The 12348-nt window shown below is 41.1% G+C and overlaps 1 protein-coding gene across 4 annotated transcripts in view; it reads right to left on the bottom strand.

Annotated features, from left to right (window-relative positions):
* The window catches only part of LOC124412150, a 69672-nt gene that overhangs the window by 23195 nt on the left and 34129 nt on the right, over positions 1-12348 (bottom strand). For all 4 annotated transcript variants that reach the window (XM_046891806.1, XM_046891804.1, XM_046891807.1 and 1 more), the window contains one exon: positions 2234-2571. In XM_046891806.1, the coding sequence (XP_046747762.1) occupies positions 2234-2571 (338 nt within the window). The remainder of the gene's footprint in view (positions 1-2233; positions 2572-12348) is intronic.

Here is a 12348-nt window from a genome sequence, read left to right on the forward strand (position 1 = left end):
ACCGTCAGAAAGAGAGACGATGTGCCAACGAAACAACATTATATGGGCGAAAAAAGAGAAAAAAACAAAATGACGACAGTAAGAAAAAAGAAAAAAAAAAAAAAACCAGAGTAAAAATAACCAGAGATGTGGTAGGAGATGAATAAATCACCGAAGAAACGGATAATCAAATACAAGTTCATTCAATCGAGAGCCGCGCATATGCAACGATTTTGACGTGACGGTTTGTCAGTTTCCCAACTTTTTTTTATTTCGTTATTTTTTTTCAGACAAATAAATATATATGCACATATATACATATATTTATTATATACATAATGTACGTACGCGAGTTGAAATGCTTCTTCGAACAGGTAATTGCAAATATTACGCAAACTGGTAAAAAAAAAAGAGGTATACAAAAAAAAACGCGAGAGTTACGCTTAGGGCAAGGATTATTATAATCGGTTATACGTTTTCACCTGTAGCCGTTGAAATCATTTTTATTAATACGAAGTATATATACGCATAGACGAGGTGTCGGTATGAAATGCCTGAACTCAAGAGTCGGCCGTTTCCGGGTAAGCTATAGCCGGTGTTAGTTTATCACAATAATTTATTCTATATACACAAAATAAGAATTTACGTGAACGAAACCTACGCGGATTCAAATATTCAATAGTAACGAAGCCAATGAAAGAGGAACTTTGACCAGGCTCGTGTTACGTTCGGTTTGTTACTTGTTTTCGTTTCTTTTTTTTCTCTATCTTTTTTTTTTTTTTTTTTGCAACTTCGTTTTTTCCCCTTCTTCCTTTTTTATCTAGTTTTATTCCAACTTTTGTTGTTTTCTTTTTTCTTTTTTTTTTTTCACCCAACACCTCTCGTTATTACAAGTCGAAAATACTTGGAAACTGACATTCAATTCAGCACCGATGTTCCGATAGTCATAGATTCTCTGATTACAGTGCCTTATTTGCACGAGCACAACGATTAGAAATACATACACCTGCCAATCTCCAGATTTCATGTAACCAGTTTACACAGAGATAGCTGTAGGCACGTTACCAGTGCGAAGACATCTACTAACCCGGTAACAAAAGGTATGTATAGTTGGGCAGAACGCGTTGCGTTAGGCACGATTAGTTTTCTCTCTCGCCTCTTCTTTTTCTCCTTATTATACACCTATTCTATTTTTCACGCGTAGTCAGGGAAAAAAGCAAGGAAAATAAAAGAAAAAAAAAAAAACAACAAACTCGAGGAGAAAAAAAATCCTCCGCCTTTATACCGCGAAGTAGGTAACACTCCGTTCGTTTTACCTATCCGTGTCGAAGGCCTCTCTCTCTCTCTCTCTCTCTCTCTCTCTCTCTCTCTCTCTCGCTCTCTCTCTCGCTCTCTCTCCATATTTCTCTCACTCTTCGTAACCAACGAGGCTAGCACCTCCATTGGTAAGCCATTTGTGTTCGACGATTTAGTGTGGGCTGTTAAATTTTCATTCGCCACGAACGATTAACGTTTAAACAATAGTATAGTTGATACGGAATTCCCTCCCAGCTTCGTATCGTTACCTGCATATTCCTATTTTCTCCCGACGAAGTGAGGCTTTTTATGGTACAAATAACGTGTTGAAGGATTCGGTGATCAAATCACGAGTGCATGAAAAGCTGTTAGTAACGACCGTTGATTTCTATTCGAATCGTAATTGTACACATACGGTTATATATGTATATACTAGGGTGTTTCGGTAAAAAAAAAAAAAAAGTAATTAGTGATTTTCCGTCGTGGCACACGGTAAAAAATTTTTTTTGGATAAGAGAAAGATTCTGTCAAAGGATGGGCGTTTTATGTTTTATGGAAGATCGCGCTTCGTTGATGTTTCTCTTTTTCACAAATTTTTTAATGTACGAAGTATCGTTAGTGTCTTCTTTTTTTTTTTTTCACTACTTACATCAATCGTTATACCAATTTACTTCACAAAGTAAATCCATACTTGTAATATTAAATTTCCAGTTCATGTTCGAGATATGTATCTGACGATCTTTTCATTACCAATTCAATATCATAAAATAGTTATAATTTAATATGAACTTTTTATGTAGAGAACAAGATTCCGGGTTATATATACATATTCAATATTTTTGTGTTACGGATCGTAATCTTTGGTTTGAATTATAGTATATAAATGTTAGTTAAAAAATTGTTTAAAAAAAATTCGAATCTTAATTTATTTATAATGAAATAAAAATCTGCGTCTTACCCTTTCCTCGACGTCGTCCCTGCGTACGTTTTGGAACAAAACGGAACCCATTTGTGCCAAATTTTGTTGCAGCAGCTGAGCGAGCTGGGGATGCTGAGTAAGGATGGCCGGGTTTTGCTGTAGCAGCTGAGCGAGGGCGGGATTCTGTACGAGTATTTGACTTAGCGGTGAATTCTGTACCGCGTGTAATTGTGGCGGGAAATTTTGCGGGGCGTGATTCGAGGTTTGACTCGACTGCGACAAGCTCGAGGCGACGTTTTGCCGCGGTGGACTCTGCGGCGTGTGAGGAGGCGTCGGTGGGCTTCCAGGTGCCATTGAAGACGAGTCGTTCATCTTTCCTGTTGATAGACAAAAGCGAAAACAATAACGTTAGCCAGGTGGGTAGGTAGTCACGTCCGGAATGTTCTTCCCATACCGTCCGTGGTCTACGGGATACGCTTCCATTATCATTATTATTATTATTCTTGTTGTTGTTGTTTTTATTACTATTATTTTTCATTTCATTTTTGTTTCTCAATTCCGTAACACACGCTTGCAACGCACTGCACACAACAGCATTACGATATGCGTAAGTACTTCCGTTTTGCCCTACGCGTGCAATTAACTCTACGATCCTTGTTCGTTTATTATTATTATTATTATTATTAGGTATACACGCTTCCGTGTAGTATCTTCGATATTTTGTCACGTGGAAAAATCCCATCGACGAACAAACGAAATTTAGTAAAGACATTCCGACAAAAATTGCCGGAAGACCTGTGAAGACGATTTATACGCCATCTTGATAATACTTCCGCTTCCTCTCGCTATACACACACACACGCACACGCATCTATACAAGATGTGCAATACCCACATAACACAATTGCGACTAAGTTCCACTGAGAAGAGAAGAACGCTACGCTTCCGCTTTCAACCGCCGATTGTACGAGGAACTCGATTTCGATTCAATCAATTGTAAAGTCATGACCTATACGCATATTGCTTTATATATACTCACACTGTTTGTCGATGAAAAAAGAGCGGAGAGGAGTGCTGCGGGAGTTAGAAAAGTGTTGGAAAATAATCGACGCGTCTTTTACCCCGAGACGGAAAAGTTTCCTTTATTTTCGCGAGTTTATTGAAAAAGTTTGACAACCGCACACGTGGCGTCTGCATGTTAAAAAAAAGTACCGGAAAATTGACGCACGCGATGCCGAATCGCCGTGAAAATTTTTTCCCAAGTCACAAGAGGGTGTATTGAGTTCGAGGTGGAATTCGCGTTTCGCGAATACTATTTGAATCGGCGATAAGTAGCCGCGTGTATATCAGCATGCGCGGCGAAAGATATGCACGTGGAATATCCGCAATTCTCCGCGTCCAATTCCAAGGTCCGTCGTTTGAACCGCGCGCGAGTGAGTAAAGAGTAAAACGAGCCGGACACTGCTGTAATACGAATTGCAGAAGCAGTTGCTTCGCGAAAAAATTTCACCCGTTAGACAAGATTATCGTTATTAATTACTGTGAGAAATATTTTGCAAATACTAATGATATTTCCCCTGCCCTTCCCCCTCCCCTTGCGCGTAGATAATCTAGACGCGATATGTAAAAAATCTATCAAACATTCGCCGACCACGATGGAATCGTAAAAAATTATTTTTTACGACATAGATAAATAACCGCGAACACAGTTTTATATACTTAGACCGAAAAAAATGGCGGAGGTGCGAATGCGATACGTGAGTAAGATGCGAGATAACGTTTTGAAAAAAAAAACAAGAAAACAAAACTCGACACAAATTTTAGTCAAAAAATAAATAAATAAGAAAAACAAAAAATTATATCCAACTATTTGTAACGATAAACTGATATTATATGTAACGACAATGGAGTTGATAAAATATCACGACTTTCTCCGAAAGTCTAGTTGAACCCAACAAGTGAACTGAATCACCGGCGACGATATTGCGGAAGTGAAAAAAGTCTATTGGTTAGCCAGAATTTCGTCGGAGATGTTATCCTAGACGCGTTCAGCGTAAGACTGACTTTCAGAGATTCCAAGATTTTGGAAAGCAGACCTGTGAGGCGCGGGGTTTCCGTATAGCGGTGGTGATGGTGGGGGGGAGGGGGAAGAAGAGGGGGGATAGGGTGCCGTGGATCTACGGCCCCTTTCATTGGCTGATTCGGACGAAGGGTGGTGGCCAAGAAACGACATCGTATAGCCGAAGCCGAGGAGAGGAAGAAGGGTGGGAAAGATGTATGCGCTCAGCGTGACGTCAGGCGCATCTCGGGGTGATTTTCGTGCAAATTGAGACGTTTTCACGGAAAAAATTTCAGATTTATTTTTTGCTGTTTCGTGGTTGAGTTGCGTATTCGAGTGTTGATTTGGTTTTTACCAGAGGAAACTTACTTCGGCCTGCACGCATTGGTAATTTTGTTAATTAGCGTCTAGTGCAATTATACTAATCAGAACCCTGTTATTAGGCTGTATCTGCGTCTTCAACCACGCCAAGTGTCGGAGGGATAATTGAGATAAGATTTTTGACGAAAAACTGACTGTCGCAAAAGTAGAGTAAAGCGAAAATTTATACATATTTCTGCTATTAGTTTCTACAAAATGAACAGGCTGTTGGTATCGAGAGTAACCTGCTTTGGTGTTGATCAGATTTTCTAACAACTATTTTATGAAAATTTGAATCGTAAATAAGTCATCAATATTTCCCTCTAAAATAGTGCAGGTTTAATACTGTGGGTTGAAAAATTTACAACGGAAACAGAACGAATTTATAGAAGACTAATTTCACCACGTATTTACATGTGTAATGGAAACAATTGAAACGAAGTAATCTGGCATAATGAAAAATAAGAAGAAGAAAAAAACCCTTGTTGGTTGAAGTCCGAGTAAAATATAGAATACCTAAATGACTTTATGAACATGTCTAGGTTGCAAATGTAGAGCATTAAATGCGGATAGCATTCCGATAAGTGTATACGGTGAATTGTGAGCTCGTTAAAAGATAGCGAGACATATAGAATGATTTAGTCACTTATAAGGGTGAGTAATTTATTCGCATACAAATTGGAATCGTAGATATGTGCGACGATAATCACAGTCATTGACAATTCGCTGCCATAATATACCTTGACTTGACAAAGAGTATAAAAAGAAGAGGGCATAACAATGAACGATAATGAAAACAGTATGAATCGCTAATTCCATTATCGTTCTAATATAACTTCTATACGAAGAAAAATATTCCGTATTTATGCATCGAAGCTGCAACAGCAGTTTGACATCAGCGCTGATCCCGAGCGAGTATTGAGTCACGGTGGAAACGGTTTATTGCTCGATTCGCAACTCTACAGCAATAAAGGAATACCCATTAGCCAAGAAAATAATACGCCTGCTTATATGTATACATAAGGATGCGAGAGAAAAATTTGAAGGAATCGGTTAGACCGTTCAACGACGCAGGGATAAAAAGGAAGAATAATCGGGAAGAATCCTGAAGCTGGGGATTGAAAAAGTGGTAAACCTTCCCTGATTCACAGAAGAATATATGTGTGTGTATATATATTATGTATATATATATATACACACACATTGGAACGCATATATCCTTCATTTTTTGATATAAACGATAAACCAACACGTTGCGCCGATGGGGGGGAGGGGAGGGGGGTTGTATTTCTAATGCCTCTTAGGCCGCAGGTATAATATAAGGAATATCAGGTTAGACCGGAGGGCTGCGCTGCCAGCCAGGCCCGAGGCTCCTGAGAACTGAGCTAAAGCCAAAGCTCATATACCTGTCTACACGCCACGTTTGACCCGACCGGTAAAAAAAATTGGGACTAAAACGGGAAAGGGGAAAGGCAAAGTCCCCTGCAGGGGGGCCCAAAAGAGAACCCAGCCCAGAGACCCCCGTGGGGCCCCTTTTCCTCATTCCTTGCTTATCTTATTTTTATTTTCCCTTTTTCGGACGACCGAGTTGATCGATGATTTGGCAAAAATTACGCCAGGTAATTTGGCCCGGTGCGATAATCATTCGAGAGATAATTTCGTTCGTTCCCATGGAGATACGAGTCCTAATAATCGTTGGCCGAAAATTGTACACGTGTGTCTATTTGAACTTTATTATTCCAACTAGATAATCGTGTTCTTTAATTACGATCGTATTCTTTCTTTCTTTATTTATTTTCTACGCTAAAAAACGGTGTGAGAGATTAGAAGTATACCGTATTTTAAAAGTTGCGCTTTAAATCGAGGCAATTTTTTTCTCAGTGCTCGCGGCTCGAAACGACGCCTCCGCTGCGGGGCGTCTGTGTTTCTCTCGTTTTAAAACATTTTTTTAATACAAGACAGAAATGGAGGGGGAGAGAGAGAGAGAGAGAGAAAGAGAGTAAGACGGCACGCTGGTACGCACGTGGGATCGGCCACTCAATCATTATCCGAGAATCCAGAGTTAATTCTCGGGATGCTTTAGAATTTTTAATTTCAAAATCATGTTACTCCTTTTCTGACTTCCTCGCTCCGAACGTCGGATTGTTCGGTACGCTCCATTAATAATAATTAAGATAACAAACGACTAACGATTTTTCAAGAAAACTGGGATACGATGACGCGCCAGCTGAAACTGGTTTCGAGGACGGTAAGGCTTAAAAATTATCTCGCGCAGCCTCGCACCGTTTAAATCAACCATTTTCAGGAAAAGGGTGATCAGATTTTTCTCAATTATTGAACAATCCTCGCTCCGCCTAAGAATATCACGCCCTTGATAATATCGATACAATCTTAAACTCGATAAAATCTAAACATTACTAATATCAGTTAGAAATCATTTAAAAAAAAAAATATTAATTACTCGAACAATTGCCAAATTTGACAACTCTATAAGCACACGGTCTGAAATTTTATCTTCTTTTTGCTATTTCGATCAGATTTTCCGCCATCAAAGATCTACAGAGTATTTCAAGCGTGGCAACGAGCAATAAAAAAATTAAACAGGTATAAAATATATCTCAAAATCAATCTAACATATCGTTGAACACATACGTGAATCGTTTCGTTTCATCCAATCACACGTTTGAATTATATTCAATAAACTTGTTGTACAGCTGATTGCTAGTAAAAATTTGTGAAACGTTACGGATATGAGAAGCCGAAGAAGAATGCCAGTGCCTACACCCGACAGCGATCACGGACAGACATCGTCGAGATTTTCACTAGGTACTTAACGGGAGAATGGGGCAAAGGGGTGGGGGTAGCAGGTCAACGACATCGGTTCAAATTTCAAATTTCGCGCAGGGAAATCGGTTAACCCTCCGGGGCGTTGCGGGGCCCCAATTTTTCTCACAGGTTAAATCGAGCGTGTCCCCGTAGTCTTCGGTGGCGCAGGTAGCCGTGCGCCAAGTTTCGTCTACCTGCACGCGCCCGCCCGATGCGGAAAACGGAAGATTACGTAAAAGTATGAAAGGCGGCAGGAAGGCGAAGGGGGATGTAGAGAAAGAGGTTTCCGCACCGGGGAAACGGGTGAAACTGAGTTAATAGTTGGTAAAACGGTATTCACCCTGTGACCCGGGGGTTATTTTTTCTCCCCGCCAGTTTTTTACACCATACGATCTTCTCTCCTTATAGCGTCCTTACTTGTTTTTTTCTTTCTTTTTCTCTTTTTTTCCAACGTTTTCTTTTCGGATTTGTAAGGGTAGAAGACTTCGGGGACTGAAAAAATTCCTACTCCTGGGATAGGGGTTGCCCTCCGACGACGGGTCCCGGAAATTTGAGTAATCGCTGGTCGTTCAACCATTCAAGACGACACACGGTCGTCCTCGATCAGCTGCGAGACGGACAGGCGTTGTACCCACTCGACACTTCGCATGCTCGCCTTCACCATGAGAAAGAACCGACGAAGAATTTTCACGGGTTTGCACGGCTGCGGTGCGCAGGATCATAACATTGTTTCATTTAATTTTTTTGCCAACTAATTGCAGCACGCAATCTATCGTCACACTCAACGACGTCTTTGACCATTTTTTTTACCACACGATATACGAACTCATCAAACGAGTAACATGTGGGTAATTGATTTTTCAAAATCGATTCGAAATGGTGGGTTCGCGACGTTTTGTTCTTTCACAAAACTCGATTTACACTGCAGGTTAAAACGAAAATGAATGTCAGCTTCCTTGAACTAAATTGAGTATATAATCTTACTTCAAATAAACTAATTTAAAATTTCACCAAATCAAAAAAGACGAAATAAAATATAAAGACAAACTGAAATTGCACAAAAACAATGTTCTTCTAATTTCAACATTTTTCATTGACCTCACTTCAAATTTACACACACACACACACACACACACACACACGATTGCATGTACGACAAGTGTGAGAAAGATGGGGACAAAAATAAGAAAAAGAAACGTACGAGCTCGCGAAGAACCCGCAGGCATATAAAGAAAAATAATAAGTATAGAATCCCTTCGGTCAATTTATGCTACTATAACCGTTTCGAAATTGCTCAGACTGATTAGTCGTTTAGTATTACTGGAGGTCGATGCTTCTCGCGTTTCCCCCTCCCCCCTATACCCTCACACGCACACACACGAGCAGACCTTAGAAAAGTGTACATATATATTGCACGCAGAAGCGTCGAATCCGAGAATTCAAAGTACAGTAGTTTCGTTTTCAAAAATGCAATCTAACGCAATCATGCTTCAAATTTTCTTTCATTCTCACATTTTTTTTCACCGTCCTGCGGTTGATGCGAGAAGGTGAATATCACAACTTGAGGAGGCATAATATATCCATGCATATTACATGCATATAAAACGCGCAGCAGCACACCTCCAGAGGAGGCAGGAGTAACGAACGAGGGTATAATGCGGGATTTGACGTTATACATGATGGTAGGTAGCCGGGACCGTGACTCTGATTAATACGGGACAGAATATTTTGTAAAATTGGACACGGTTAGTCACCGAGCGGCGGATGGTTTTCAGGTTGAAATATCCCCAAGTATTAGGTTTCCAAATTTTAATATTTGAGATGAATCTTATCCCCGAACGACGATGACTTCTCAGGTCAGGTAGCCGCACCGCCGGTTTGTAGGATACTACCAGAGATAAAGAGTCTCGGGTCCATTTTTAACACCTAACAGAAGTTTAGATGAAGCACCGCGATTATACGAACCCGACATCGCATTCTATATGAGAAATAAGAGGCCGTTCCCCTTTGTTCCAGACAATTTTTTATTGGCTCAAATTCTAAAAAGGGGTGAGCGATGCGCCGGGAGGATGATACACAAAAAACACAAATACTAATACCAGTAACAACAACAATAATAATAATAATGATAAATAAAATATATAAAAAAGAAAAAGAATAAGAAAATACGAAAACTGACGATCCCTTGATTTTCGACGATCGAAATATGCGCGACAACGCAAATCTCAAAGTTAATAATAACAATAAAAACGAACAATATAATCATTCCCAGGCAACAATATCTCCACGGTGCACGCAGCATTCGGACAAGTTGCCTGCGAGGGGAGAAGGTGAGAAGGAGAAAGAAATAGGGCTATATATATACGGCATGCTCATTTTTTTCTCGCGCCCGTACCCGAAAACCCTTTTATGCCCTCCAAGATTAATTATCTTCCATATTCAAGAAATGAAACGAGCCAAACAAAGCCGGCAAGCCCCGGCTTCGGGTGCATTGCAAACGGTTATAATAATACGCGGACACGTGAGAGATAGACACGGCATCTACGGGATCACGGCTAAACCCGTGAACACAGGAGGGCCAAGACGTCTACGGGTTTCGAATATGTTCCCTGGGCTCCCCCGTTAATAAGCTCTAAAATCAAACGAATCGTATTATTCGTTAAGGCGCACGGGATGCGGGTAGAACAGGCTGGTCCATTTCGTTGAAACATGACTTATCGTTATAGTAAGTAGCGAGTCGTACGAGAGGAGAATATGACGAGAGGATGAGACACGAGAAACGGGATGATTGTTGTTATTATCGTTGGATTTCACTCTCTGCAGGTCACCGCGTATTCCCAAAAGCCTCTCGATTCTTATCGGAGCCTACAATTCACGAAGTTCAAGTTAGTAACGATATACTGCAACGACACATGTTCCGAAGAGAAAGACCAAAGAGTAAAAAAAAAAAAAAATTCAGGTTTGTCTAAAATTCATGGTAAACCATAGAACACAAAACATGCTAACATTTCGTAAAGCCCTGAGAGTAACCCTAAAATTTCAATTTCATGTTTCGTTACGTTAACGTTGCTAACTTCGGCCGGACGTCTTCCTCGTGAACTTCAATGCGTTCGATCGAGAAACGTGCGTGAAATTTCCTATGACATACATTACACATCCTGTTGTCTACATGCGTATAATAAATTCGTAGATCGCGCAGCCTTGCATAGTAGGTGGATCGGGTTTACCTCCTCCCCTTGAAAGACACCGTTGTTTCTTTTGTCTCCGGTCAACGAATCACCCGAGATATTATACGCGTAGGTATATATAATACCTGTGTGTACGTGTATATACGGACCAAAAACGAAGCAAGAGAGAAGAAGAATAAGGGGGGAAAAAAACCGAGATTTGAGAAACAAAAAGGCATGGAAAAGGAGGAGAGGAAGAAAAAGAACGAAAACATTGGTCGGGGTACCAATATGGCGAGCAGCGGGGTGCCACTATCGCTATAGGAATCGTTCTTCTATTGTTTGAGCTCGAAAACGGGAACGATTCCTCCACGTCACGCTCGAAAATTTGAATTTTCTCGGCTCTCTCTCTCTCTCTTTCTCCCTCTTCAGCCCTCCCCCTTTCAAATACACCTTTCCTTTTCTTCGTCTTCCTCCTTCTTCTATCATTCTCGCTCTCGCCTCGACCAAAGGGTCATTAGCGGTTGGGTAAAAAGTCGACACGTAAGATAACTCCCGACGCGTTAAAGCTTCATTCTTCGTCTCGAACTTGCACAAGCTTCTCCAACTTTTGGGACGAACATCGATTACACTTCCTATCCCCCCTCCTCTCTCTCTCTCTCTCTCTCTTTATTTAACTCTATTCAGTTTATTCGTCAATTTATCCAATTTCTGTTTCTTGGCGACCGTGCTTTCTCCTCGGCGGAACGTGTCCTGTCCATGTATAGGTAGGTAGACAAGGAATTGTAACAACTGGTCTACGGCACAAAGTTTTCATTATGAAATGAGAACGGTCTTACATTATACCGTATATATTTACGCTGTACTTCAGCGCATGAGATATTCGTTGCAACAGGTTACAGGTGCGACATGTATTATAATAGACATCGAAGCGGAGGATATTTCCCCGAAATTTCGTAACCCCCGTTAAAGCTTCTCTTCGCGTTGTGCAGCTCTGCTTTCTATAAGTATATAGTACGTTGGTTTGAAAATTCAAATCATCAATTTGAATATTGTAATATCAAATTAATGCTGGAAATTCGACTCGCTAATGGGGCTGAAATTTCGTCTAGACCTCGTAAAACGAGCGAGATCGTTTTAGGCATGCCTTGCGCCCTTCCCCCCGAACCTCAGCTCGCCATATTCCTCTCCGCCACTGCCGAGCCGATGCGTTTTCTGTTTTTTCCCCGCGGACTAAGACTCAAACCCGCGCGCTCTTTTATTTCTACAAGGTTGGTCCCACCGCGTGTGCGCGCGCGCGCTTCTTTTTTCTTTGACATAATTTAAAATTTATGAGTTCGAGAATCGGTTATGTGCGGTGTGCCACTCTCCTCCGGGCTCGCGGCTCCCCCTCCTCCCACCCCGCCCTTTCGCTCTTCCTCTCTCATAGCGACTCGGAAGGCCCAAAAGGCCCGAGAAAGGCCCCGCATCATTCCACCGAGCATGCAGCCCCGATGCACCACAAATTCTTCCTTCAAGCTCGTTTCGCATCCAGATTTAAATATTAAAATTAGCCGGTTTTTAATACTCGGTCCTCTTTTACCTCACCCGTAGACAGTATGGGCCGCAATTCCCATTCGCCGTTTAACAACGCGTCTTTCACCGACGAAAAAATCATCCACCTTCCGGCAGCAAATTTATCGGAAGTTGCAGTGCCTTCTCGGCATACCTTGAAATTAGTAAATTCACCCTGATCTCCCTCA

Source organism: Diprion similis, chromosome 11 (assembly GCF_021155765.1).
Source record: "Diprion similis isolate iyDipSimi1 chromosome 11, iyDipSimi1.1, whole genome shotgun sequence".
Classification (NCBI taxonomy): Eukaryota; Metazoa; Arthropoda; class Insecta; order Hymenoptera; family Diprionidae; genus Diprion; species Diprion similis.